The following is a 27,619-nucleotide window of genomic DNA, read 5'->3' as shown; positions in this document are numbered from 1 at the left end:
TTTCTAGGAAACTGGCAGTGGAAGAAACGGGGAAGACTTTGACCCTTTCATAAACAAACTATCTTCCAGGATGTGTTCTGTGTGACAAAGTTGATCTGAAAGAATGTCCTAGAATTTGTTTTGGGCCACATTAAAAATTGTCATGGGCTGCATGACAAGCTTGTCTGCTTTAATCACAAATCCAGAGACTGAGATGTAGACCAGCTTCAGGGCTGGGTTCACATCAAAGGGGCCACTGTGTGTAGTGACCTCCCTTGTGACCAGGAAGAAAGTGTCATCAGGAATCAACAGGTTACAATGTCAATGACAAGGGGATCTCAAATGAGGAATGGGATGGCTGTGAACAGGTACCACTGAGGGACGCTAGAACCAGAGGAAGATCTGCCGTTTGACCCGTGGGCTCAGCAAGAAACAAACTTCCCCATCCACCCCACCACTGTGAAGAGGCTCTGGAGGCTGAGGTGCTCCACATGGCTAATGTAGACATCTGCACACTGGAAAGTTGTTTCCAGCACCACAAAGTTCTGGAAAATCCAGTCTTCCTTCATAATAAGAGGAATGAGCACGCTGGCTGTCAGCATCCCATGAACAGGATGGTGTGTTTGGGAGGTGTGCATGTTACTCAGGCTTGGGCAATTAGAATCTTTCCCAAAATTATTAAAACTTTGGTAGACACTCTAGAAACATACATAACAAAGACACACACACACACACACACACACACACACACACGAAGAGAGAAATGAAATAAGGTGTGAGGTGATAAGACAGATGCAGAGAACAGAGATGCAAAAAGAAAAAAAAGAAATGCAGATAAACAGTGACAAAGATTATAAAAACAGAGAAAGGCAACAATGCAGTGAAAGACACAACAAGGGAACAAAGTCAAAACTGGAGAGAGACACTCAGAAAGAACTACACAGGGACAAAGAGACACACAGGGAGGAGGACGCACAGACAGAACTATAACAGAAAGAGAAGAGAGAGATGAAGACCTCATTGAATATCTGGAACTAGTCACTTCTGAAAGCAAGTGTCCTTGTAACATGAATCAGATATGTTTGGGTTCCGTTTCTATCATTTGGAACCAAAAAGAGTACCTTCATTACTGGTTATACTTTCTTAAAAATAAAAATTAGTCTTGATTGATGTGACTTGCCAGCCAGAATACATCTGAAACATCAGTCACGATAGCTGTCCCCAAACAATTCCACCATGCTTACTTAGACAACACTAGGGCCACTGCACTGAACTTCAGTATTAAAGAACCATGAATGATGTGACAATTGAATTGATTTTCTACCTCCTCTGCTCACTCTTACTTTTGCACCCCAAGATGCTTCAGTGTCTTTTCAAGGTACCACCCTCTTTCTGGCCACAGTTTGCCTGAGTCACCTAAAGGTATGTTCCTTCACTTGGCAATGGTTTCCTGCCTCTGCTCAGTTGAGGAAGTTCAGAATACAGATAACTCAGAATCATGTTTAATTACGTGAAAAGCACTAAAGTCAGGTAAATGATTTTGTGTTGACAGGTCTGGGGTGGGGAGAAGGGAAACAGAGAAGCCCCTTGGGGCCTGAGTAGACACAGCTTGCAGTGCACAGGCAGAGGCTCGGGGTCAGTGCAGGAAGCAGAGTCACAGCCAGCGCCCTGGGGTGGGGATCACAGGAGGTGACCTGGTGGCTGCATGAGAGTCACTGTAGGACTCTGACCGAAGCGGGACAGGCTACACAGGCAGTTAGAAATTCTGGGCAGGGGCAGGCGGGCATTACAGAAGAGTGATAACCAATCCCAGACAAAAGTCCTCAGGAGTCAGTGCAGGAGCCCTGGAGAAGAGAGATAAGGTGTGATCAGCACAGGGTACGCTGATCGACACGCCCTCTCCCCCACCCCTCAGGTTCCTCTGCAACATCAAACGAGAACACTGAGGTACAGGGCATATCATCATTACGTTCCCCAAGATCTGTGTAAAGGTAAAATCAGCTCATGAGGACACAGAACTTCAGCTTGATGCAGATTTGTGGAGGTGGGGGAACGGCAGTTATCCTTCTGGGTAATAGGAAGGGTTTGATTTTTTTAGCAAATTGAATGACACCTCACCTCCACCACTAGCAACCTTTTCCAGTCACTAAAAAATGCCTATAGGCAGTAGCCATCAAAATGTGGCACAAAGTGGGCATCACCCCACTGTCTAACATTCAAGATGTGTCTCTGTCCCCACATTTCACAAAAAGATACCACCAAAGTTAAGGGCTGGTTCTGGGGAACAACCTCTGGAGATCCCCGGAAACTGGCAAACTTCTCCCCTGAGACTTCACCCTCACAGCAGCAAACAGCCCATGAACAGAGACCACTGTGCCCTGGAACACTCAGCTCATGCTCGTCCCTCTTATACCTGTGACCTCCCCACACTGGATCATGGCTGAAATATTACCTGCTGGGGGAGGCCCTCGACGTCCTGCAAAAGGAAATTATGCAGAGAAAGGTCTTGTTACAAAAACAGCCACTCTCTTACCCCAAAGGTAAATGACACATGTAGCTTAATTGGAGTTATATTTTCTTCCCAACCATGTTCTTCAAGGCCTTAAGCAGCCTAAGTTAAAATTCCACAAAACAAAGGAAATTGTCACTAGAGAGCAAGGAGGCCAAGGCTCTGAATCTCTTAATGGAGGAAGCTTTTGGAAAGGAACCAGTAAGATACTGATGAGCAGTAAGGCAGTTGTGGAATAAGCTCTATCAGTCAGCTCTGGCAGCGCCACCACTGACCCAGTGAAATCAGATTCCAATGCCTCCTCCAATCTTGTCCTGTCTCTTCACACTTCCTCTCAGGGTCAAGAGGAAAGAGCTACATTTAGAGACAGAACGTCTCTGAAGAGACGGTCTCAGTCACAGCCCATCTTCCCCAATTTCCCATGGGGTTCCTCGGTTTTCTGACCTGTATGATAGATAACAAGGCCCAGCCCCAGGAAAATCAGCTCTAGCACAAACCACCCATGTTCCCCATTTCCCCCTGGGGTTCCTCACCTTTCTGACCCCTGTGATGGATGGCAAGGCCCAGCCCGAGGAAGATCAGCCCCAGCACAAAGCCTCCGATTCCACTCAGCATCTTGCTTTGGGCAGATTTGGAGTGAGCCCCCAGGAAGAAGCGCCTGCATGTCAGTGATTGTCCCCACACCCCATAATGTCCTTGGTACAGGAGATAGAGGTGTCAGGGGAAACTAGTTCTCCAGTCTGACCACCCTAGGGAAGAGAACGACCAGCCAATAGGTCCTTGGGCACACTGGGTGAGTGAGGGAGAGGAGGAAGTACACCCCTGCCCCTCAGGAATTCATCCAGACCTCAAACCCTAAGGCCCCAGTCACCAGCCCTAATAGTCAATCTCATAGCTGTCACAGCTGGGTTCTGGGGTTTTAATAGTGTTGATATGGTTTGAATCTGTGTCCCCACCCAAATCTCATGTTCAGTTGTAATTAACACTGTTGGATGTAGAGACTGGTGGGAGGTGACTGGATCATTAGACCAGATTCTTGCGAATAGTATAACACCACCACCCTTAGTAGTGTCATCACAATAGTGAGTTCTCATGAGATCTGGTTATTTAAAACTGCATGCCACCAACCCCCTCTTTCTCATGTTCCTGTTCATGCCATGTGAGACTCCTCGTTCCCTCTTTTCCTTCTTCCATGATTAGGAGCTTCCTTATGTCTTCCCATAAGCAGAAGCCACTGTGCTTCCCCTATAGCTACAGAACCATAAGCCAATCAAACCTCTTCTCTTTATAAATTACCCATTTTCAGGTATTTCTTTATAGTAATGTGAGAAGAGCCAATGAAACCTCTTTCTTTATAAATTACCCAGTCTCAGATATTTCTTTATAGCAGTACATGAATGGACTAACACAAATGTGTAGAGTGATCTCCCTAGTAACTGGAAAGACAATGAGAACAGGATTCTTGTGATGCGCTCGCCATGGGCAACAGGTGCTCTAGTCTCCTGTGATTCTCAGTTCAGCAGCGACATCAGGAACAAGAAATGGGATGGGAGGGGTCAGAGGGAGCTCTGCCCTTGGTCTTGTGGGGCCCACAGTAAAAGGAAACCAGTTTCCCCTTACGCCATTCCATGGTGATGGGGCTCTGGAGGCTGGGGTGCTCCATATGGCAGGTGTAGATGTCTCCACGCTGGGGAGTCATTTCCAGCATCACCAGAATCTGGAATGTCCAGTAGCCGTTCCTAATGAGGGAGGTGGACACAATGCTGGCTGTCTCCTCCCGGTCATTCCGAAACCACCGGACTTTGATCTGGCCTGGATAGAAATCTGTCACCGAGCAGACCAGCAGGTTGTGGTGGTTGAGGGCCTCTGTCCTGGATGGGGAGATGGTCACTGTAGGCTCCACTGAGGGCAGTAACAGACAGGGAAAGACACAGAAGTGAGATGTGAGACCACACAGCACGTCTACCATGAGCAAGGGTCTCTCCTTGGAACTAGAGTGGAAAGATACTTAGAGTCCAAGTCTTGGATTAAGAATCCTTCAACAAACATAAATTTGACAAGCACTGAGAATCCAAAAATAAACAACAGACCCTGGTTTCTGCCTTTACAGAACTTGCAATCTAGTAACAGAGACTAGAAAAACAAATGTTATTGCAAACGTTTGTAATATTTGAAGGATAAGTAGGCAGGCCATGAAAACAACTAACACGGATCAAACATGTTTGCCAACAAGTCAATTGCTTTATCTTCTCAGAGTGCTGCTCATGTCAAAAATGGCACACCTTTCCCTGCCTGTTTTACACATCTTACCCTGTACCTCTCAGGCCATTTTACTGAATTTCCTTTATTTCTTTAGTGTAAAACTACAATAAATATTTAATGTATGCTTTATCTACTTAGTAATATGTTCTCTCATATTCCTGCTTTTTCTTAGTTTCCTTTTTAACACTCAAGATAGTTTAATTACGAGCTGCCTACCTTACTCCATTCCTGTTCTGTTGAGAATTACTTTCTTCCTCTGAAATTAGACATTATCATGTGTGTTTTCCATAGGAAATATTCTGAGATCTGTGCAGAGATCGGCCTGGGTGCCTGTAATGTGAATATATATATGGCTGGGATTTGCTGAGGTCAGCAGGTGGCACCCCAATGAAATGGCACTCATGAGCCATCAGCTGGAAGGAATCACGGTTTCTGCCTGGACTTGAACTTTTGTTTAGGTTGTCCTTCCTAGAGTCTGACTAACATCACAGTCAGTTATTTGAGGACTTATAAGATATATTCATCTTAAAAAAAACTGAAAGTAAAAATAGCACAAATTCACAAGAAAAAATGATAAAATAACTTTCATGGACATAGACTTGAAATAGCAAAAATATAAGTACTTGACAGCATTAGGATGTGGGTCAGAAGGAGGCAACGAAGCTTTGTGAACCTACATGGATAACACTGGGGTCAGTCTAGGGATTGTTTAATCAGTGAATTTTCAATACCTTGAAAGTATGATTTTGTCCCATTAACATTGGAAACAGGCAGGAATAGACTCAGTGCTACTTCTTCTCAAAATTGGCTTTAACAAGACTTTACTTCCCTTAGGCTGTGTAGACATGTAGTGAAGAACATAAAGAGTGCTGTGTATGGCCCCTCGCGGTGGCTTATGCCTGTAATCCCACCATTTTGGGAGGCCAAGGCGGGAGGATCACGAGATGAAGGGATTGAGACTAACCTGGCCAACATGGTGAAACCCTGTCTCTACTAAAAATACAAAAATAGCTGACAGTGGTGGTGCAAGCTTGTAGTCCCTGCTACTCAGGAGGCTGAGGCAGGAGAATCGCTTGAAGGCAGGAGGCGGAGGTTGCAGTGAGCCGAAAAAAAGAAAGAAAAGAAAAGAAAGAAAGAAAGAAAGAAAGAAAGAAAGAAAGAAAGAAAGAAAGAAAGAAAGAAAGAAAGAAAGGAGAAAGAAGGAAAGAAAGGAAGGAAGGAAGGAAGGAGGAAGGAAGGAAGGAAGGAAGGAAGGAAGGAAGGAAGGAAGGAAGGAAGGAAGGAAGGAAGGAAAAGAAGAAAGGAAAGAAAGGAAAGAAAGGAAGAAAGGAAGAAAGAAAGGAAGAAAAGAAAGAAAGAAAAGAAAGAAAGAGAGAAAGAAAGAGAAAGAAAGAAAGAAGAAAGAAAGAAAGAAAGAAGAAAGAAAGAAAGAAAGAAAGAAAGAAAGAAAGAAAGAAAGAAAGAAAGAAAGAAAGAAAGAAGGAAGGAGGGAGGGAAAGAAAGACTGTGTATTCGGGGGAAGCTTCAGGTCGATTACTTAAAATGTTTACCATGTACCGAGATTAGGAATATATAAAGTGGTGATGTTAATCTCTAATGCACAGGTAGCTGTGGAATTAAATGACATAACATAGATGGTGTTTGCTAAGACAATTGTCTAGAAATAAGTGCTCATTAAATGGGAAAAATTGACTTTCATAATGTTTATCCATGAAGTGGATAGTGATGGGTGGGAAGGAGAAAATCTACTCCAAAAGCAACCTGAAATTATTTTCATTCAGTAATTTAGTAGCTTCAATCTATTTATTCCAAAGCGTCTGCTCTTTTCATTGTGCCATTTGTTCAGCTTTTCTAAGAAATTAAAACTGCCTTACAACACCATTCAAGTATTGTTTTTATTTTCAGCAAACACCTTTTTTCCTGACTGCATTCACAAACCTTAAGATCCAAGTCAATAAGAGTTTAAACCATTACGCAAAATAATAGAAAAAAAATTAATACGGTCAATTTTTAAGGCTCTTTTTAACCTCTGCTTTCTCTTGAGCCTAAGTGGATGGGCAGCTGAGTACATTTATTCATTAATTTAACTGAAGATCATTAAGCTTATACCACACACCAGTCAATGTGTCAGGTACCAGGCATGCAATAATTGAAACAGTCTCTCACCTCAAAGAGCTCCACCATGGATGAGAGCCATTTAAGAAAACAGAATTACAATGAATAATAATTTGAAGCCAAATGCCAAAATATCATATTTCACAACTGCAATTGCTGGAAGCCCTGCGCGCACTTGTGGGACAGCCCTAACTCCACCAGGCCAAGCCTGAATCTTCCTGTGGCTCGAGCTGGGCACGTGGGCCTCTCTGGGTGGGACAGTGCTAGCTGGGCAGGCGAGCAGGGGAAGAGAGAAATGCTTAGCAAAGGTAAGGCACGAGGAGGCAAACGTGTAACGCAAGAGGCAAGAACGTGCAGAGCAGAGGACGAGGCCCAAGGACCGGGAGACTTGGAACACACTGGGCAGCCTGACCCAACTCTGCAGGGAACTCAGGGCTGCGTTTGCGCATCCTCCTGCTCTGCCTTAGTTCCCCGCCCCTCCTGTGCTACCCCCAATCCCCAAGCCCCCGCCACCTTCCTGTCCCCTGGGGTGGATCAGGGCTCTATCCTTGAGGCCTTGCCCCTCCCCTCTGCTCGCAGAGTCGGGAACCCGCCAAGGGTGAGCTCCGCGGAGGGATGACGACGCTCACCTCTCCGCTGCAAGGTCGTGCGGAGCTCCGCCTCGTGGTTGTGTCTGCACACCGTGTACACCGCGGCCCGCTGCTGCTCCAAGAAGTCCTTATAGTTGTTCCAGTCCTCGGTGCTCCGCCCCAGCTCGGTCACCGCCCGGAACTCCCCCACGTCGCTGTCGAAGCGCGCGTACTCCTAGCGGTTATAGATGTATCTGGCCACACCCCGCACGCGCTCCGTCTGGTTGGTGAAGTAGCACATGCCCTTAAACTGGACCACGAAATCCTCTGCGGAGAATCAGCGGCCGGTCAGTCAGGCCCCTCCCGGCCCCAGACCCAACCCCCAGCCGGACCGCACTCTGCAGCCGCCGCCCTGACACGACCAGCAGCTGCGAAACCTGTCCGTGCGACTTCGGGTTCTTGGCCAGGCCCCGTGCCTAGTGCTCGGACCTGGGATCCTCCAGGGAGCCCTGCCTGCCCTCTCCGGGGCCTCGGGAATCTGCTTCCTTTAGGGAGGGTAATGGGAAAAGCCCAGTCCCTGCCTGAGCCTGTGAATCAAGTGAAGAGGGCAGTCGGATGGATTTTACATTGACCTCTGCACTTAGATCCAGGCGTTCTCTCGTGAAATCCCATTTTCCATGGAGTTCCTGGGAATCTTAGAGACACAGTATCCACATAAATTTGAGAGTTCAAGGGAATGACGAGGAAGGTTCAGAAACTAAGCGTGTTCTCGTCCTGATACAAGTATTCTCTTGGTGTCTGGGAAAAATACATTTCTCATGCCTAAATTTACTCTCTTTCTGCTATACCCGTCCAAGTGCCCGGTGAGGTTTACTCACTTCTGTGTTAGAAAGGACCAACACCTCCGGAGTTCTAGAAAGAAACATTTACTCATGGAAAGAGCCCAAGCTTCCAAATTCTATAGAGTCCAATTAAACTGAGTCAATCACCAGCTTGGGCCCGTTACTTAACAGAATAGTCATATCACAAATATAATTATGTAGAAGGAAAATCATGATACTTACACATAAGATGTTAGGAGTGAGAGAATTTATATAAAATACTGTCCTGTGCCTGAATGTCAATATGTATTATTTCTCTTCTTTACATCCTCCTTTCTATCATACTAAATTCAGTCTATCATCAACTCAGGTCCCTGAATCCCACTGAAGTCACCTTTTGCCCATAAATCAGTGAAACATTTGTGGTCACCCAGTCACCTCCCCTCAATACCATGAGTTTGCCTTCACAAACTCTCCAGTCAAGTCAGTAGTATAGACTCCTTTACCTCAAATACCGAGACTACAGACGCCATTGCTGCCTTACATTTCCCAGTGCAGAATCTCATGATATTTAGTCTAGGTAAGTCTTCAGGTACCTTGAAATGGCAAATCCTATGGTGTCTTTGGGGAAATTCATATCATCAAAAATAACTCCATAGGCACTTTGTCCTGTCAGGAGTAGTAAATGCACACATTGTCTCCTCCTTCCTCTCTCCTCCTCCAGGCTTAAGCCTATGAGATTGGGGTTGGATTATCCTCACCTCATCCATTGTATGGTGGAAATAAGAATGAAACATAGCTCTATTTACCAAAAAGAACAAATGGTGATAAAAGACTGTGTTCTGTGATCATAGAGGTCACCACCCCCATACCCCAGCCCAAGGAGAGCCTGTTCCCAGAGTGGTGGCTCTCCAGAGCAGCTGCCCTGCACTTACGGGGAGAGTCTCTGCCCTCAGCCACTGGGGTGCTCAGCATCACCAGCATCAAGGTCACAGCTGCTGCCCGAAAGCCTCTAGGGATCTGCAGAACCATCTTCCAAGCCATAATTGAGACCAAGGAAAAAGCAGTGGTAGTCAACACAACTCAAACCTAATAGATTTTATGTACCTGCCGGAAACAGTAAAAACCTCTGGATGTTACAATGCGTGGTAGGATTGGAGAGTCTCTAGGAAAGGAACCAATCAGCACTGGAGCTGAAGGACCTCATCTGCCTCTGGGCCGACATTTTTCTGTGAAGATTCTCACTCCAATGCCTGGCACTGTTTCTTCTTCAAATTGCACTAGATGAACAGTTGAGGTGAAGATTTCCAAGTAGCTGAAGATTGAATGGCTTGGGAGTTTTAAGAAGCAAAAGACAAATGTGATTCAAGAGTAGACATCTTACAAACTATTGTTCTTATACTTGGGATTTTTAGTAGGGCAAATTAAGGGGGGATAATATTTCAGGAAAAAAAATTGTTGTCATAGAAATGTTCACTTCTATTGTCTTAGACAGTCTGAGGAGGCTTAAGTTTTGGTGAAAAGAGCAAAGTTCTTAGAAGGAAATGATGGTGAGTTGCAGTCCTACCACTAATGAGCTTTCTGAGAGTCAACAAATTACCGAACTCCTTTTTGCCCCAGGCTTCTCTTTGCAAAATGTGGACCATGCTTCATGCATTTTACATCTAGATCTTCACATATACAAATTTAAGATTAATATGACTTGCTTAACATTACAAAAGTCTCCTCCACTGTCATGTGTAACTATCAAGTTAATTGGAGGAACAAGAAAACAAAGCAAATAAATAAAACAAAACTAAACAAGTTGACACCCAGCCCTGCTGGCAAGTGATTCTTCATTATGCAAGAATGTATTGCATTCGTGCTCTTTGAGTGAAAGTGTTTGCTGACTTTTCTCTTTTAAGTTCTTCAGCTGCTTAAATCCTCCCTGAACCATGAAACAGGTGCATCTGACATCAGTAAAGGACAATACACAAATTTTACAGTATTCAGACACAGTCACATTTAGTTTTGAAGACAGAACAAAAGCTGTAGAGAAGCATTGCCTGGGGCTGAATCATATTAATGATGGAGCAAATGTTTAGAGTTACAGATTGCTTTGGGCCAGCCCTAAACATCACATCCAAAATGGCAGAGGTACCAATGTGTTTTTGTAATAAATTTACTACTTATCAGGCTCCTGTTGCCCATGGCTAGGGGCAGCACTAATGGTTATAAAGCAACTAAAACAATGCCTGACAAACATTATTGGAACGCTAACCAAGAAAATAAATATCTCCATCTCTCTTCTTCTCTCCCTTCCTCCCCTGCTCTTCCTTATATGTTAGTAAAGTAGAAAATAGGCTCAAAAGCAGAATATTAGCTTAGCAGGTGAAAAGAAACAGGGAAGAGACAGTAGCAAGGTTTTGCTTCTGCTTAAGCAAAACCTTAAGTAGAAGAGGTTTGCAATAGTGGCATGGGAAAGCATTGAGTGACTCCAATATACCGTATTATTCTGTGCATAGGTTTAGATCACCTGAGACTGGGAAAGTTGCCACTGGGCTTCCAGCAGCAGTGGTGTACTCAGGAGCAAGGTAACCCCAGCCTAAGGAGGGTCTCCACTGCTGCAATGGAAGCATAAAGGAGGAACATCAAACTCAGATCTAGAGTGCAATTGGGGGCAAAAAAAAAAAAAAAAACAGGCAGAGAGGGACTTGAAGATGCCCTCAATGTCCTCTTAATCCCCAGTACAGCATCCCTCAGAATAGAGACCTCTGGCACTTCCCCTCCTTCCTGTTCAAAGGGAGAAATTTCCCTCAGGTTTATTGTGTGGCTGTGAGGCAAAGGCTGCATCTAACCTAGGGATTCCCCAGTCTCACAGGCCTCTTCACACAGACTTTTCTCTTTTCTTTTCTTCTCTTTTCTGCTCTTCTCTTCTCTTTCTTTTTCTCTTCTCTTCTCTTCTATCTTTTCTTTCTTTTCTTTTTTAGGGACAGAGCCTGGCTCTGTTACCTAGGCTGGAGTACACTGGCATGATCATGGCTCACTACAGCCTGAACCTCTTGGGTTCAAGTGATTCTCCCATCTCAGCCTCCCAAACAGCTGGGAGTACAGGCATGCACCACCATTCTGTGTAATTTTTTAAAAAACTTTTTTAGAAACAGGGTTTTTCTATGTTGCCCAGGTTGGTCTCAAAGTACTCGCCTCAAGCAATCCTCCCACCTTGGCCTCCCAAAGCACTGGGATTATAGGTATGAGCCACCACGCCTGGCCATGCAGGCTTTTCAACTAGCAACAAATGTGTTAGCTTAGAGCCATTTTCTGATGGGCAAGAACCTCACCTGAGGCTGCACGTGGTGGCTCACACTTATAATTTTCTAGCGCTTTGGGAGGCCAAGGCAGGCAGATCACTTGAGGTCAGGAGTTCGAGACCAGCCTGGTCAACATGGTGAAACTCTGTCTCTACTAAAAATACAAAAATTAGCAAGGTGTAGTGGTGCACACCTGTCATCCCAGCTACTCTGTATGCTGAGGCAGGAGAATCACTTGAACCCAGGAGGCAGAAGTTGCAGTGAGCCAAGTTCGCACCATTGCACTCCAGCCTGGACAACATGAGCAAAAATCATCTTCCCTGGTCAGCATCTCTTAGAATCTGTACCTAGTCAATGCGGTTGAAGGTAAATGTGGAGTCATCCTGCCACCAGAGGGGTTATCCAGGATTCTATCCTGCAATTACTTTCAGAACCAAGAAATACTGTACATTCAGAAAGGTTCTGTGGCCTCCTTATTGCCAGTGGTAACAAAGTTAGAAATACTGCCCCAGAATCTCATTTTCCTTTAATAAAAATGTGTCAAGCAATTATCTCTAAATTTTTCAAAACCTCATGAAGCTACTTACATATTTTCCTTATATCAACTTTTAGATAACCAGTTACATGAAAATTTTTTAAAGACACATATAAATTAGACCCTTTCTCTTTAAACAGTTGTCTCTTTAAAATGACAGTTTAGAAAACCTGAAGAAAGAGTTAAATTAGTAACATTCAGGGGCTGGGCTCAAACAGTGCCTCCTTCAAGCAAGTGGCCATGGGGAAACTCCATAGTGGAAGGCAGGTAAGGACTTGGAGGATACCACAGGGTGAAGGACTAAGAGTGTCAGAAAAGTGTCAGCAGGAAGATAGAAAATCAGGTGATACAAGGCATTTGGGACACTTGGGGGAAGTGGGGAAGGAGGGTGATCTTGGCAAAGGAGTCCTTTTTCTTTTCTTTTTTTTTACATTTTTAATATATTTTTAATTCAACAGCTTTTGGGATACAAGTGGTTTTTTGTTACATGGATGACTTGCACAGTGGTGAAGCCTGGGATTTTAGTGAACCTGTTACCTGAGTAGTGTACATTTTACCCAATATTTAGTTTATTATCCTTCACCCTCCTTCCCACCCTCCCCGCATTGTCCCTTACACTACTCTCTATGCCTTTGAGTACCCATACCTTACTACCCACTTAGCTCCTATGTATAAATGAGAACATGCGGTATTTGGTTTTCCATCCCTCAGTTAGAAGTTTTTAATTTTGACGGAGTCCAATTTATCTGTTGTTTTGTTTTTGTTTTTGCTTTTGTTTTTGTTTCTTGCCTATGCCCTTAGTGTTACGTCCAGGAAATCATTGACTAATTTCATGAAGATTTTTCTTTATGTTTTTTTCTAAGAGTTTTATAGTTTTAGGTTTCATATTTAGGTCTTTGAATCATTTTGAGTTCGTTTTGTCTATAATGCAAGGTAAGAGTCCAGTTTCATTCTTTTGTATGTGAACTTCCAGTTTTCCCAGCACCATTGTTGAGAAGGCTGTCCTTTCCCCATTTAACGGCCTTGGCACCCCTGTTGAAAATTGTTTGATCATATATGTCAGGATAATTTCCTGGGGTTGATATTGTAGTTTAGTTATGTAAGATGTTACAGTTGGGGAAAACTGGATGAAGGCTATACAGAATTTTTTGTACTATCTTGATAACTCCCTTTGAATCTATAATTATTTCAAAATACAATGTTAACAAAGTAAAGCCAACCAAAATAATATGTTTATCTTTTAACAAACTAATTCAATAAGATACTTAATAAAAATTACCCAGTGTGAAATACAAAGAGAAAAGAGTAGGGGGAAAAACAGAGCAGAGCATCCAAGAGCTGCAGTGCCATATTGAGTGGTTACATCAACTTTGTTTGTGTGTTTGTTTATTTGTTTGTTTGTTTGTTTGGAGACAGGGTCTCACTCTGTTGCCCAGGCTGCAGTGCAGTGATCACAGCTCACTGCAGCCCCCACCCCAGCCCACAAGTCAACTCAGGCAGTTCTCCTGCCTTATTCCTGAGTAGCTGGGAATACCAGCACCATGCATGCCCACTTAATTTTTCTCTTTTTTAGACAAGGTCTTCTTATGTTACCCAGGCTGCTCTTTAACTCTTACATTCAAGCATTCTTCCCACCTCAGCCTCCCAAAGTGTTGAGATTATAGGTGTGAAACACTGTGCCTGGCCCTTTCTTTTTTTTTTTTTTAAATGTACTTTTACTCATTTTCTCTCTTTGTGTTTCACTCTAGGTAATTTTGTTGATCTCTTTCAATCTCATTGATTCTTCCCAGGGCTTTACCAAGTTTGCTGATGAACTTGTCAAATGCATTCTTTATTTCTGTTAATGTATTTTTATTTCCATCTCATTCATCCTTATAGTTTTCATATCTCTGCTGAAATTATCTAATCTTGCATGTTGTCTACATTTTCTATTAGAGATTTTAGTATATCAATCACAGTTTGTGAAGCAGGTTTACTAATTACCAACATCAAGGGAGGAAAGGGAGGTCTTCCATGTGTGGAGAATAAAAAAGATCATCACTTTGTCAACCACCAGGAAAAGAGATCCAGATACTTCTTCCCACTGCACTGGCTACCTATTTATCTGAGTCTGGTAAAACAGAACACTCTTACACAAACATTATGTGAAGAAGTTTTTTGTTTGTTTGTTTGTTTGTTTTTGAGACAGAGTCTCACTCCGTCACCAGGTGCCAGGCTGGAGTGCAGTGGCGCGACCTCAGCTCACTGCAACCTCCACCTCCCAGGTTCAAGCAATTCTCCTGTCTCAGCCTCCTGAGTAGCTAGGACTACAGGCGCACCATGCCCAGCTAATTTTTTTGTATTTTGAGTAGAAACAGGGTTTTATCATGTTGGCCAGGATGGTCTCAATCTCTTGACCTCGCGATCTGCCCACCTTGGCCTCCCAAAGTGCTGGGATTACAGGTGTGAGCCACCATGCCTAGCCTGAAGAAGCTTATTACTTACAGATCAGTATCAAGGGACAGAAGAAGCCTCAGCTCCATTGTGAGTCAGTCTCCTAAAGCTCAAGAAAGCTGCCTAGGAAAGAAAAAGTCTTAACCACACCAATTACTCTATTACAGCCTAAAGTATAAGTCACAGCTCAAACTCTTAATCACTTCATTCATATTACATGTTTCAAAATATAACCACAGGAAAACTCCAACAGTAACTTTGTATGAACTCCTGTGTTCTGTCAGTCAAGAAAAATGAAAAGTCTCAATTATTTTAGGAGATTTATTTCCCAAAGTTAAGAATGAGCACCCAGGATATGGGTCTGTGCCTTTCTCCAAAGATAATTTTGAAGGCTCCAAATTTAAAGGGAAAGGTTGGGGATATTGAGAAGTACACAATTTTCATGTAAGAGGTGGGTAGGGAAAGATAGTCATTCATGCCTTTGTCTGGCTTAGTGAATCTGAAATTGTTTTACATAAGATGACATAGACAAATGGGACAGAGGAAAAATACAGGGAATCTGCACTTTATGTAAGATGACATAGACAAAATGGGGAAAAGGAATAATTGGATATGCATTTGTGGCCAGGCATGGTGGCTAACACCTGTAATCCTAGCACTTTTGGGAGGCTAAGGCAGGCAGATCACTTAAGGTCAGGAGTTTGAAACCAGCCTAGCCAACGTGGTAAAACCCATCTCTGCTAAACATAAAAAAAAAAAAAAAATTAGCCATGTATGGTGGCGGGTGCCTGTAATCTCCTGAAGCAGGAGAATCACTTGAACCATGGAGGAGAAGTTTGCAGTAAGCCAAGATTGTGGCAGTGCTCTCCAGCCTGGGTAACAGAGCAAGACTCTGTCTAATATGCATATATATATATATAAATGTATTTGTGTCTGGTGGGCAGAGGGGTGCCTGCACCTGTAAAGATAAGCTATCAATTTACATTGCCATGGTACAATTTTAACAGAAACACTTAGGGTAAACATCTTGCAGCTCACAAGGAGCTTCCTTGTGGGCAAAATATGAAACAGGCTATAGCTTTTCATCTTGTAGCCATCTTATTTAGGAACTGAAAAGGGGGAGGCAGGTTTTCATAACTCAGTTCCCAGACTAACTTTTCCCTTAGGCTTGATGAGTTGGGGGTCCCAAGATTTAATTTTCTTTCACAGTTCTAAAACTATGACCAAGTGTGCATTTCTTCCTGATAGGCACTTAGCACACTGATCATGTGCCTTAAATTGTTCATATGATGCTAAGAGCTATAAGATCCATGGAGTCATAAGTTGGGGCACACCAACCACAATCCATCATGCAACTGAAGTGGTACATTTGGAACCAAGCTTGAGCAGGTCTAAAAACTAGGCGGTTGTTCTGGTTTTGTGACACAGACTACTATCCCACATGAAAATACAGTAGTCTTTTAGGACCTTTATGCCTGGTCATGACTGTCAGCAGACAGTAGAACAATCATAATTCACTAACAAAGTAAATAATAGTGTAAACCCTTCTGGAATAGTAATCTCTGTCGCCAAGACAGAAAAACAAACTAGACTAAATTCAGTGGATCAGGGGAATCAAGAATGGCTTGTGAAGGAGGAAGGCAAATATTAGTTACAGTCACAGTGACAACTACAATAGTAGACAATAGTTTCAATAGCAAATTTCAATATCTTTCTTGCCTTAATCTTCTAGGATATCACAATTAGTCACTCTTCCTGACCTCCCTTCTTGAAGAAAAATTAAAGTGTGTTAATTTTCTCAGGAAAGAAATGAGAGGCACCATATTGGACTATGGGAGCTTGAAATCCTTACCACCTGGAGAAAAGCTACTCACAAATCTTCAATATCCTCCTACTGCTACATTAGTGAGTTAAAACTTCTAATGCCATCATACACTTTTGAATCTATTTGTTGCAGCGGTTTGGCCTATTCTAATTAATATAAAAAGAAGAAAAAATAATCATAGAAAAAAAGTTAAATGAAAAATGTAACAATTTTAATGGGTTTTCCTGACAGAGACTCACCTGAAATTATCCTCATTCTTTGTTTTAGGATTAGAAGGGATGTAAGACAGAATCTCATGAAAATATTCAAGCTGGTGGATGATGCCAAATTAGCTGTTAGTGTGTGTGTCTGAAATTCCAACCTACAAATCCTCCCTGCCCACCCCTCATCCTATCCTTTAGGGCAGAACCTGTTTCTCATATATTGTCCCCTAAGTCTATATCAATCAAATTAATTTTTGTTATCCTGAAAACACCTTTGGAAAGACTACTATGTTGAAAGTTATGTTTAAATATGGGCACTCTGCTCTGTACTCTTTTACCAATGTTACTTCAAAACTGCACAAACCTATATTCTTTGCATTTGTGGGAAATTATTATATTGTAGATCAGTCTAAAATATTTTGTGAATCAAAACATACTATAAGAGTGGGAAAGAAGTTGGAAAGAAAGACTTGATTTGGATGTAAATACATGAAGCTAGCAGCCCTGACACTCAAGACAAGAGAAATAAGAACTAAGTGACCACAAAGGAAATTTTTTATCACATGCCTGGCTCTTGCAGACAGGGAAGGGTGCTTTACCTGAAGGAAGTGGTCACTAGACCAGAATGTAACCAAATACAGGATTCTGCTTAAAAAGAAAAATTCACAGAAGTTTTTCTTAAGTTAAATCGTTAAACTTTCCTCTCCAACCAGTGTTCCTAAATATGGGGCAAGATTATTGTCTTTCCCAGATTAGTTCGATGAATCCATTCCAGAAAAAAAGAATCACTTACAAGAGCAATAAATATACAAAATATTAAAGCAGTCTACTAGTCATGTGTGCCGTCCACAGAAAAGAATAGAAATTTACTTACAGACAGAAAGAGGTTTAGTAAACAATGATACAATGTTCTTGAACAGGACAATTTGTGTCACTTTTCCAGACAAAATACATAGATTTGGTGATGCTTTAATCTTAATGGCAATAAGATAGTTTTAATAACAAAATGTTTCTAATTGTTTCAAGAGAAATAAATTTAAAAACCAACTATTGATAAAGATAAGGGGAGGTGCTCTAATAGATGTTTACAAATGATTACAAAGCTAAACGTTAAAACGTTCATACTGCCACAAAAGAGGACAACTGTGGAATGATATTGACTGCACAGAAACAGAGCCTAATTCACATTATGATTAATGAAACTGAAAATTTTGTTTATAGTAGCTGCCTCTTATCCATGGGAGACATGTTGCAAGACCACCCAGTAGATGCCTGAAGGCATGGATGGTACCAAGCTCTATATATGCTATGTTTTCCTACACATACATACATATGATAAAATTTAATTTACAAATTTTGCAGTCATAGATTTACAATAATAACTAATAATAAAATAGAACAATTATAACAATATATTGTAATAAAAGTTATTTAAATGAGGTCTTTTTTTTTCTGTCTCTTTCTCTCTTCTGAAAATATCTTATTGTACTAAACACCTATTTTTGTACTGTGATTGACTGACCACAAGTAACTGAAACTGTGGAAAGTGAAACCATGGATAAGGAAGGACTACTGTATTATATTTCTAGGAAGTCCAGCCTATTACAGTATAAATACTGTTACAATAGAGATTAAGTTTCAACATAAGATTTAAAGGAACAAACATTCAAACCATAGCATTTCACCCCTGTAGCCTCAAAACTCACATTCTTCTAACATGCAAATAATTTGTTTTATCCCCAGAGCCCCAAAGTCTTAAATTTCTCTAGCGCCAACTCAAAAGTCCAAAATCCCTGTCTGTGGGCCTGAGAAATTAAAGCCAATTATCTACCTCCAAGATACAATGCTGGGACAGGAGAAATGGGCCAGAAGAAAGGGGTAACAGGCCTCAAAGAAGTCTGAATCCCAGCAGGGAAGACATTACATTTTAAAGCTGGACATAACATCTTTTGACTTCATGATCCTCATCCGGAGCACACTGGGGCAGGAGGTGGGTCCCCAAGTCCTCAGGCAGTTCTGCCCTCAGGGTTTTGCTCGTTGCCACCCACATGTGGCTGTTTTCATGGGTTGGAGTCAGGTCCCTTGGCTTTTCCAAGCTGGCATTGCTTGCTGGTAGCTCTACAGTTTTGGAGTCTTGGGGGCAGTCCCACTCTCACGGCACCACTAGGGATTTCCCTGGGGAGGACTCCCGGCAGCAGTTCCAACACCATGGTTCCTCTCAGCATTGCCCTAGCAGAGGCTCTTGGTGGTGGCCCAACCCATATGACAGTTTTCTCCCTGGGTTCCCAGGCAGTCTGATACATCCTTTGAAATCCAGCTGGAGGTTGCTATGCCTTCGCAATAGTCTCGCATTCTGAACACCTGCAGAATGAGAACCACATGGATGTGGACATTGCCAAAAATTATTGCTTGTGCCCTTTGTAGCTACAAAATGAGTCACATGTGCGGCCACTTGAGCTATAGCTGAAGCAACCAGAATGAGGGAAGCACTGTCCTGAGGTGGCATTAGGCAGCAAGCCCATGGAGTACACCCCAGGCCTGTCCCCTGAAACCTTTATGCCCGTAGAGCTCTGGGCCTGTGACAACAGGGTAGCTAACCTTCAAGATCTCCAAAGTGCATTCAGTGTTTTTCTCCCACTGTCCTGATGAATAGCTTCTGGCTTTATTCTATTCATACAATTATCCTAATCAATCAATCCCTCCTTATCCATCATTCCTTCGGATACACCTTTGGTTTCCTCTGTTGAAAATGCTCTTTCAGGGCCAGGTGGCAAATTCTCCCAATCATTCCACTTATTTTTCCTTTTAATTATAAATTCCACCTTTAAGTTATTTTTACCTCTCACAGCTTTAATGTAAGCAGTTAAAAGTAGCCTTGCAGCTGCCTGGATGCTTTGCTGCTTAGATATTTCTTCTGCCATATAGCCTAATAAAACCCTCAGACATAGACACAATTCATCTACTTTCTTCACCCATTTATAACAAGGATGACCTTTTCTCCAGTTTCCAATTCTTTGTTCCTTAGATCTGAGACCTCAGCAGAACAGCCTTTACTGCCCATATTCCCATTGACATTCTGGTCCTGACCACTCAAATCATTGCTAAGAGTTCCAGACTTTTCCTAGTCTTCTTGACTTCTTCTAAGCCCTCACCAAAATCCCTCCCTTTATCACCAAAATTGACATTTTAAGGCAATACGTGCTTTTTCTAGCCTACCCCTTTAAACTGTTCTAACCTGTACCCATTACCCAGTTCCACAGTGGCTTCCACATTTTCAGATATTTGTTATTAGCAACAGCCCAAATTTTGGTACCAACTTTCTGCCTTAGTCTGTTTCTTGTTGCATATAACAGAATACCAAAAACTGGGTAATTTATAAAGAAACACAATTTATTTCTTATGGTTCTAGAGGCTAGGAAGACCCAGAGCATGGTGCCAGCACCTGGTGGGACTCTTCTTACTGGTGGGCCGTCTACAGAGTTCTGATGGTGTGCAGAGCATCATGTGGCAAGGGGGCAATGGCGTACTGCTCAAGGTCTCTCTTTCTCCTCTTAAAAAGCTCTTAAAACCCCACCTTCGTAACCTCATCTAATCCTAATTACCTCCAAAGGTACCACCTCTCAAATACCATAATTGTATATACAACCCTCTTAATTCTATTACAATGGAGACTAAGTTTCAATATGAGTGTCAGAGAAAATAAACATTCAAACCATAGCATTGCCCATCTCTTTTACTCTCCTCCCTCCTCTTCCTTTCTGTACTCCACTCTCCCTGTCTAGAGGTTTTAGCTACTCCACCTCAGCCCTTCAGGCTTCAAATCAAAATCCCAGCTCTCCAATGGTCATTCAGATTTATTGTCCCGTTGTTATATCTGGAACAGTAACAATCTTCTCAGGACAGTTGTGGTTGTCTTGTTTCAGCTCCTTTTGAGAAAGCTATTCTGTGTTCCCTCCCTTCCTTGTATCTATAGCATACAAATGTTTGAAAACATTCTCCTTAATCTCTTTTAAAGTCATGGATAGCCCAGCCTAGCCAAAAGCAGAAGGTCAGAATTGGTTCTCCTTCCTCCATGGAGCACTTTTCTTTTCTTTCCCACCTAGGAATTAAATTCCCAGTCAATAATGCCCGCTTTCAGACATGGAAGTCAAAACTTCAGCCCCACTCACCATGTATCTGTCTCATTTGAAGTTCTCAAGAAGAACTTTTGTATCTACACTCATATTTTTTAATCTTTTTTAGTACATTGCTTCACACAGCTTTCTTGGTGGTGGTTCTACTTATTACAATATATACATATAACTTATCACAGTCTGCTAGTATTGATGTTTTAACACTTTTAATGAAGCATAGAGTCCATACCTCTAGGACAAATAGCACATTTTACCCTCTCTACTTTTTAAACGTAATTGTATTAAGTATTTCTTCCACATGCTTTCCCATATACATAGTGTTGAGTACCACTTCACATGGTGCTGCCAGTGTGGATATTTGTCTGCTCCAAATCTCATGTTGAAATTTAACCCACAACGTAGCAGGTGGGGCCTGATGGGAGATGTTTAGGCCATGGGACAGATCCCTCATGAATGGCTTTGTGCTAATCTCATGATGCTAAAGCTTGCTTTATTCCTCGCTGTCATCATTGATTCAACCATAGTTTTTATTTTTAATTTGCTTTTTGTTTGTTTGTTTTCTTTTTTAACTACTATTTTAAGTTCAGGGTACATGTGCAGTTTTGTTACATAAGTAAACTTATGTCATGGAGGTTTGTTGCACAGATTATTTTGTTACACAGGTCTTAAGCCTAGTACCTATTAGTTATTTTTCCTTATTCTCTCCCTCTTCCTACCCTCCACCCTCTGATAGGCCCCAGTGTGTGTTGTTGTTTCCCTTTATGAGTCCATGTGTTCTCATAATTTAGCTCCTATTTATAAGTGAGAACATGTGGTATTCGATTTTCTGTTCCTCCATTAGTTTGCTAGGGATAATGACTTTTAGCTTCATCCTTGTCTCTGCAAAAGACGTGTTTTTGCTCTTTTTATGGATGCATTTTCTTTATCTAGTCTATTGTTGATGGGCATTTAGCTTAATTCCATGGCTTTGCTATTGTGAATAGTGCCGCAATTAGCATACACATGCATGTGCCTTTATAACAGAAAGATTTGTATTCCTCTGGGTATATACCCAGTAATAAGATTGCTGGGTTGAATGGTATTTCTGTCTTTAGGTCTTTGAAGAATCTCTACACTGTCTTCCACAATGGTGAACAAAACAACTGAGAAATATGGGATTATGTAAACAGACCAAACCTATGACTGATTGGTATCCCTGAAAGAGATGGAGAGAATGGAAAACATATTTCAGGATATCATCCATGAGAACTTCCCCAACCTAGTTAGAGAGGCCAACATTCAAATTCAGGAAATGTAGAGAACCCCAATAAGATGCTTCACAAGAAGATTATCCCCAAGACACACAATCATCAGCTTCCCCATGGTTAAAATGAAAGAAAAAATGTAAAACAAAACAAAACAAACAAAAAAACCAGTTAGAGAGAAAGGTCAGGTCACCTACAAAAGGAAGTCCAACAGACTAACAGCAGACCTCTCAGCTAAAACTCTATAAGCAGAAGAGATTGAAGGCCAATATTCAAAATTCATAAAGAAAATAAATTCCAACTCAGAATTTCATATTTGGCCAAACAAAGCCTCATACTGAAAGAGAAATAAGATCATTTTCAGACAGGCAAATGCTGAGCAAATTCATTATTGTCAGGCCTACCTTACAAGAGCTTCTGAAGGAAGCACTAAATATGAAAAGGAAAGACTGTTACCACTTACTACAAAAACACACTGAAGTACACAGACCAGTGACACAATAAACAAACCACATAAATAAGTCTGCAAATTAACCAGCTAACATCATGATAACAGGAGCAAATCCACACATATCAATATCAACCTAAATGGCCCAATAAAAAGACACAGAGTAGCAAGCTGGATAAAGAACCAAGATGTATTTGTATGCTGTCTTCAAGAGACTCATCTCACATGCAATGACACACGGAGGCTCAAAACAAAGAGATGGAGAGAAAGCTACCAAGCAAATTGAAAACAGAAAAAACAAGGATTATATTCCTAATGTCTGTAAAAACAGACTTGAAACCCACAAAGATCAAAAAAGACAAAGAAAGACATTATATAATGATAAAAAGTTCGATAAAACAAGAAGATCTAACTATCCTAAATATATATGTACCCAACACAGAAGCACCCAGATTCATGAAGAATTGGAAATACATACAAATATAGTGTGAGACTTTAACACCCCACTCTCTCCCATACAAATATAGATAGTGAGAGACTTTAACACCCCACTGACAATATTGGACAGATCATCAAGATAAAAAATTAACAAAGATATTGAGGACCTGAACTCAGCACTGGATCAAATGGACCTGATGGATATCTACAGAACTCTTCACCCAAAAACAACAGAATTTACATTTTTCTCTTAACAACCTGGCACATACTCTAAAATCAATCACATAAATGGAAGTAAAACATACCTCAGCAAATTCAAAGTAACTAAAATAATAACAATCTCTCAGACCCCAGGGCAATCAAATTAGAAATCAAGACTAAGAAATTCACTCAAAACCATACAATTACATGGAAACAACCTGCTTCTGATTGTCTTTTGTATAAATAATGGAATAACCTGCTTCTGATTGGCTTTTGTATAAATAATGAAATTTAGGAAGAAATCAGGAAGTTCTTTGAAACTAATGAGAACAAAGATACAATATACCGGAATCTCTGGGATACAGTGAATGCAGCATTAAGAGGGAAATTTATAGCACTACATACCTACATCAAAAAGTTAGAAAGATCTCCACTCAACAACCTAACATCACAATGAAAAGAACTGGAGAGCCAAGAGGAAACAAATCCCAAAGCTAGCAGAAGAAAAGAAATAACCAATCTCAGCTAAAATGAAGGAGACTGAGACATGAAAGACCATGGGAAAGATCAACAAATCCAGGAGCTATTTTTTGAAAAAAATTAACAAAATAGATAGACTACTAGCTAGACTAATAAAAAAGAAAAGAGAGAAGATTCAAACAAACATAATTATAAATGACACAAATGATATTACCCCTGACACAAGAGAAATACAAACAACCATCAAGAGAATATTATAAACACTTCTATGCACATAAACCAGAAAATCTAGAAGAAATGCATATTTTGTACTCATACACTGTCCCAAGACTAAACCATGAAGAAATGAACTCATTGAACAGAACAATAACAAGCTCTAAAATTGAGTCATTAATATATATCCTAGCAGCCAAAAAAAGCCCACGGCCAGATGGATTTGCAGCTGAATTCTACCAGATGTACAAAGAAGTAGGAATGCTGGTACCATTCCTACACTGAAGCTATTCCAAAAAATTATGGGGGAGGGACTCCTCCCTAACTCATTCTATGAGGCCAACATCATCCTGACCCCAAAACCTGACAGAGACACAACAAAAAAAGATAAAACTTCCAGCCAATATTCTTGATAAATATCAATGCAAAAATCCTCAACAAAATACTGGCAAACCAAATTCAGCAGCACATTGAAAAGCTTATACACTACATTCAAATAGGCTTTATCCCTGGGATGTAAGGTTAGTTCAACGTATGCAAATCAATAAATGTGATTCATAACATAAACAGAACTAAAGATAAAACTGACATGATTATCTCAATAGGTGCAGAAAAAGCTTTTGGTAAAATTCAGTACATTTTTATGCTAAAAACTCTCAGTAAAGTAGGTATTGGAGAAACATACCTCAAAATAATAAGAGCCTTTTATGAAGAATCTGCAGCCAATGTCATACTAAATGGACAAAAGCTAGAAGCATTCCCTTGAAAAGTGGCACAAGACAAGGGTGCCCTCTCTCACCACTCCTATTGGACATAGTATTGGAAGTCCTGGCCAGGGCCATCAGGCAAGAGAAAGACATAAAGTACATTTAAATAGGAAGAGAGGAAGTCAAACTCTCCTTGTTTGTAAACGACATGATCCTATATCTGAAAAACCCCATTGTCTCAGGCCCAAACCTTCTTCAACTGATAAACAACTTCAGCAAAGTCTCAAAATACCAAATCAATGGGCAAAAATCACTAACGTTCCTATACACCAACAACAGTCAAGCCTAGAGCCAAATCAGGAATGAACTCCGATTCACAATTGCCACAAAAAGAATAAAATACCTAGGAATACAGCTAACCAGGGAGGTGAAATATATCTACAAGGATAACTACAAAACACTGCTTAAAGAAATCAGAAGTAACACAAACAAATGGAGAAATATTCCATGCTCATGGATGGGAAGAATCATTGTTGTAAAAAATGGCAATATGCCCAAAGCAATTTACAGTTTCAGTGCTTTCCCATAAATTACCATTGACATTCTTCATAGAACTAGAGAAAACTATTTTAAAATTCATATGGAAACAAAAAAGAGCCCAAATAACTAAGGCAATCTGAAGCAAAAAAGAACGAAGCTGGAGGCATCACACTAGCTGACTTTAAACTATACTACAGGTCTACAGTAATCAAAACAGCATGATACTGGTACAAAAATAGATACATAGACCAATTGAACAGAATAGGGAACCCAGAAATAAGGCTGCACCCTACAACCATCTGATCTTTGACAAATCTGATGAAAACAAGCAATGGGGAAAGAACATCCTATTTCATAAATAGTGCTGGGAGAACTGGCTAGCTATATGCAGAAGATTGAAACTGGAACGCTTCCTTACATCATATACAAAAAATATACAAAAATTAACTTAAGATGGATTAAAGACTTCAATGTAAAACCCAAAAGTATAAAAATCCTGAAAGACAACCTAGGCACTATCATTCAAGACATAGGTATAGGCAAAGATTTTATGATGAAGACACCAAAGGAAATTGCAACAAAAAAATTGACAAATGGGATCTAATTAACCTAAAGAGCTTCCGCACTGTAAAGGAAACTATCACAGAGTGAGCAGACAACCTATAGAATGAGAAAAAAAATGCATACAATGCATCTGACAAAGGTCTAAAATCCAGCATCCATAAAGAACTTAAATAAATTTACAAGAAACAAACAAACAACACAATTAAAAAGAGGGCAAAGGACATGAACAGACACTTTTCACAAGAAGACATACATACACCCAACAATTATATGAAAAAAAGGTCAACATCACTGATTATTAGAGAAACGTAAATCAAAACCACATGAGATACCATCTCAAACCAATCAGAATCGCTAGTAGTAAAAATTTTGGTTTTAATAACATAATAAGTACTGCTGAATCTACCACCTGGCACATAAATGAGAACATGGACAGAAACTTTACAATAGTCTACTAGGTCAAGCTTACTAATTCTGCTGTTTAGATATTTTATATCCTATTTTACCTGCTTGACCTATAAAAAATTGTGAAGGATGTATTAAAACATCACACTACGATGATAGATTTATTTCCTACCTATATGTCATATTAATTTTGACATATCTTTAAGGCTATTTTATCAGATGCACATATGTTTATAGCTGCTATGCTTTTCTTGATTAGGTGGATGTTTATGATTCTATGAGTCTTTCTGTCCTACAATGCCTTTTTTCCTTAAAATCTGTTTTTACATTAATAAATCGATATCATTTTTCAAAATTAGTATTTGCATAATATGTTTTTTCCATCTTTTACACTCAATCTCTGAAACGACTTTTATGCTTTAGGTGTATGTCTTGTAAACAGTATAATCTGAGTTTTTATTTTTGCATTCAATTTGTCAATCGTTGTCTTTTAATCACAAATCATCTATTTTCATTTTATTGAAATGAATAACATATGTGTACCTTTATATTATCTCATATTTTTCATTTCAGTCTTTTCCATGATTTCAATGATTTTTTTTCCTGCTAGCCCATTTCTATAACCCATTCTAGCATGTGTATCAGGTTGGAGTGGCAGGTGGATTCATTTTAACCTCTGCCTTGAGATGTGTTTTCAGACTCTGTTAAGGTTTAGGTTGCTCATTTCTGGCATCTTCCTTCATATAGGAATTACTGATCCAGATCCAGCTGTTTGCATATTTGGAGACATTGTTCTGGCTCTCTGCATATGGCCTGTGTCTGGACTTAACATCCCGTGTCCTCACTCAGACTACATAACTTTAGACCCACCCTATTACTACAGACTCCTGTTTGTTTGTGTTTTTTCAGAGAAACCTCTAAAACCTGTTATCAACATTCTTGAAACAGTAACTTGATCGGTTCTTGTAAAATCACATACTCTATTGAAAATTATCTGGGTACTGTAAACTGTGCCCGTTGGATAATCTTACCTGTACACAGTTTGAACAGATGTCCTTCACATTTAGAATAATGATACTAGTAAATATGAGAAGACTAATCTATGGGTAGATCATTTCAAAATTTACTCTGAGAGCTAAAAAGGAAATATATTTTGTAAAGCAAGAAAGCGATTTTCCAAGATCCAACTAGCAGTGAAGTCATCCTAGTAATATCCAGGATCCTCACACGTGAAAAAACATAAACTAGATTACAAAAGAGACGACACGTACACTTTGTTCTTGCAGGAGGAAAGGAACTATCTGGACATTGTTATTTTATTCAAAATAAGTATAAGTGCAAAAATCTGTAATAGTAAATCTACTGCAGTATTCTTACATGTCACACTAATAACCCAAGGAAAAATAATAAAATATTTCTGCTTCTTTTGAAATAAGCCTGCCAGGGTTGAAATAAAGGAGAAAATACTAAGGGCAGCCAGAGAGAAAGGTCGAGTTACACACAAAGGGAAGCCCATCAGACTCACAGCAGATCTCTCAGCAGAAACCCTACAAGCCAGAAGAGAGTGGGGGCCAATATTCAACATCCTTAAATAAAAGAACTTTCAACCCTGAATCTCCTATCCAGACAAACTAAGCTTCATAAGTGAAGGAAAAATAAAATCCTTTGGGAACATGCAAGTACTCAGAGATTTCGTCACCACCAG

General features: G+C 40.7%; 2 protein-coding genes across 2 annotated transcripts in view; one reads left to right on the top strand and one right to left on the bottom strand.

The window, feature by feature from the left end:
- LOC108300085 (HLA class II histocompatibility antigen, DQ alpha 2 chain) overlaps positions 1 to 27,619 on the top strand; it is a 73,322-nt gene that overhangs the window by 12,547 nt on the left and 33,156 nt on the right. The gene's annotated exons all lie outside the window — the stretch shown is intronic.
- On the bottom strand, positions 1,466 to 9,381 carry LOC108299883 (HLA class II histocompatibility antigen, DQ beta 2 chain-like). Its single transcript, XM_037736294.1, is given in 6 exon segments — positions 1,466 to 1,823; positions 2,432 to 2,455; positions 3,022 to 3,146; positions 4,111 to 4,390; positions 7,495 to 7,761; positions 9,191 to 9,381. Coding segments are annotated over 6 exon segments (819 nt in total). The 5' UTR covers positions 9,300 to 9,381; the 3' UTR covers positions 1,466 to 1,809.

The sequence above is a fragment of the Cebus imitator genome, unplaced genomic scaffold, assembly GCF_001604975.1.
Source record: "Cebus imitator isolate Cc_AM_T3 unplaced genomic scaffold, Cebus_imitator-1.0 Scaffold24, whole genome shotgun sequence".
NCBI classification, from domain to species: Eukaryota; Metazoa; Chordata; class Mammalia; order Primates; family Cebidae; genus Cebus; species Cebus imitator.
This window is presented reverse-complemented; position numbering and strand designations above follow the sequence as displayed.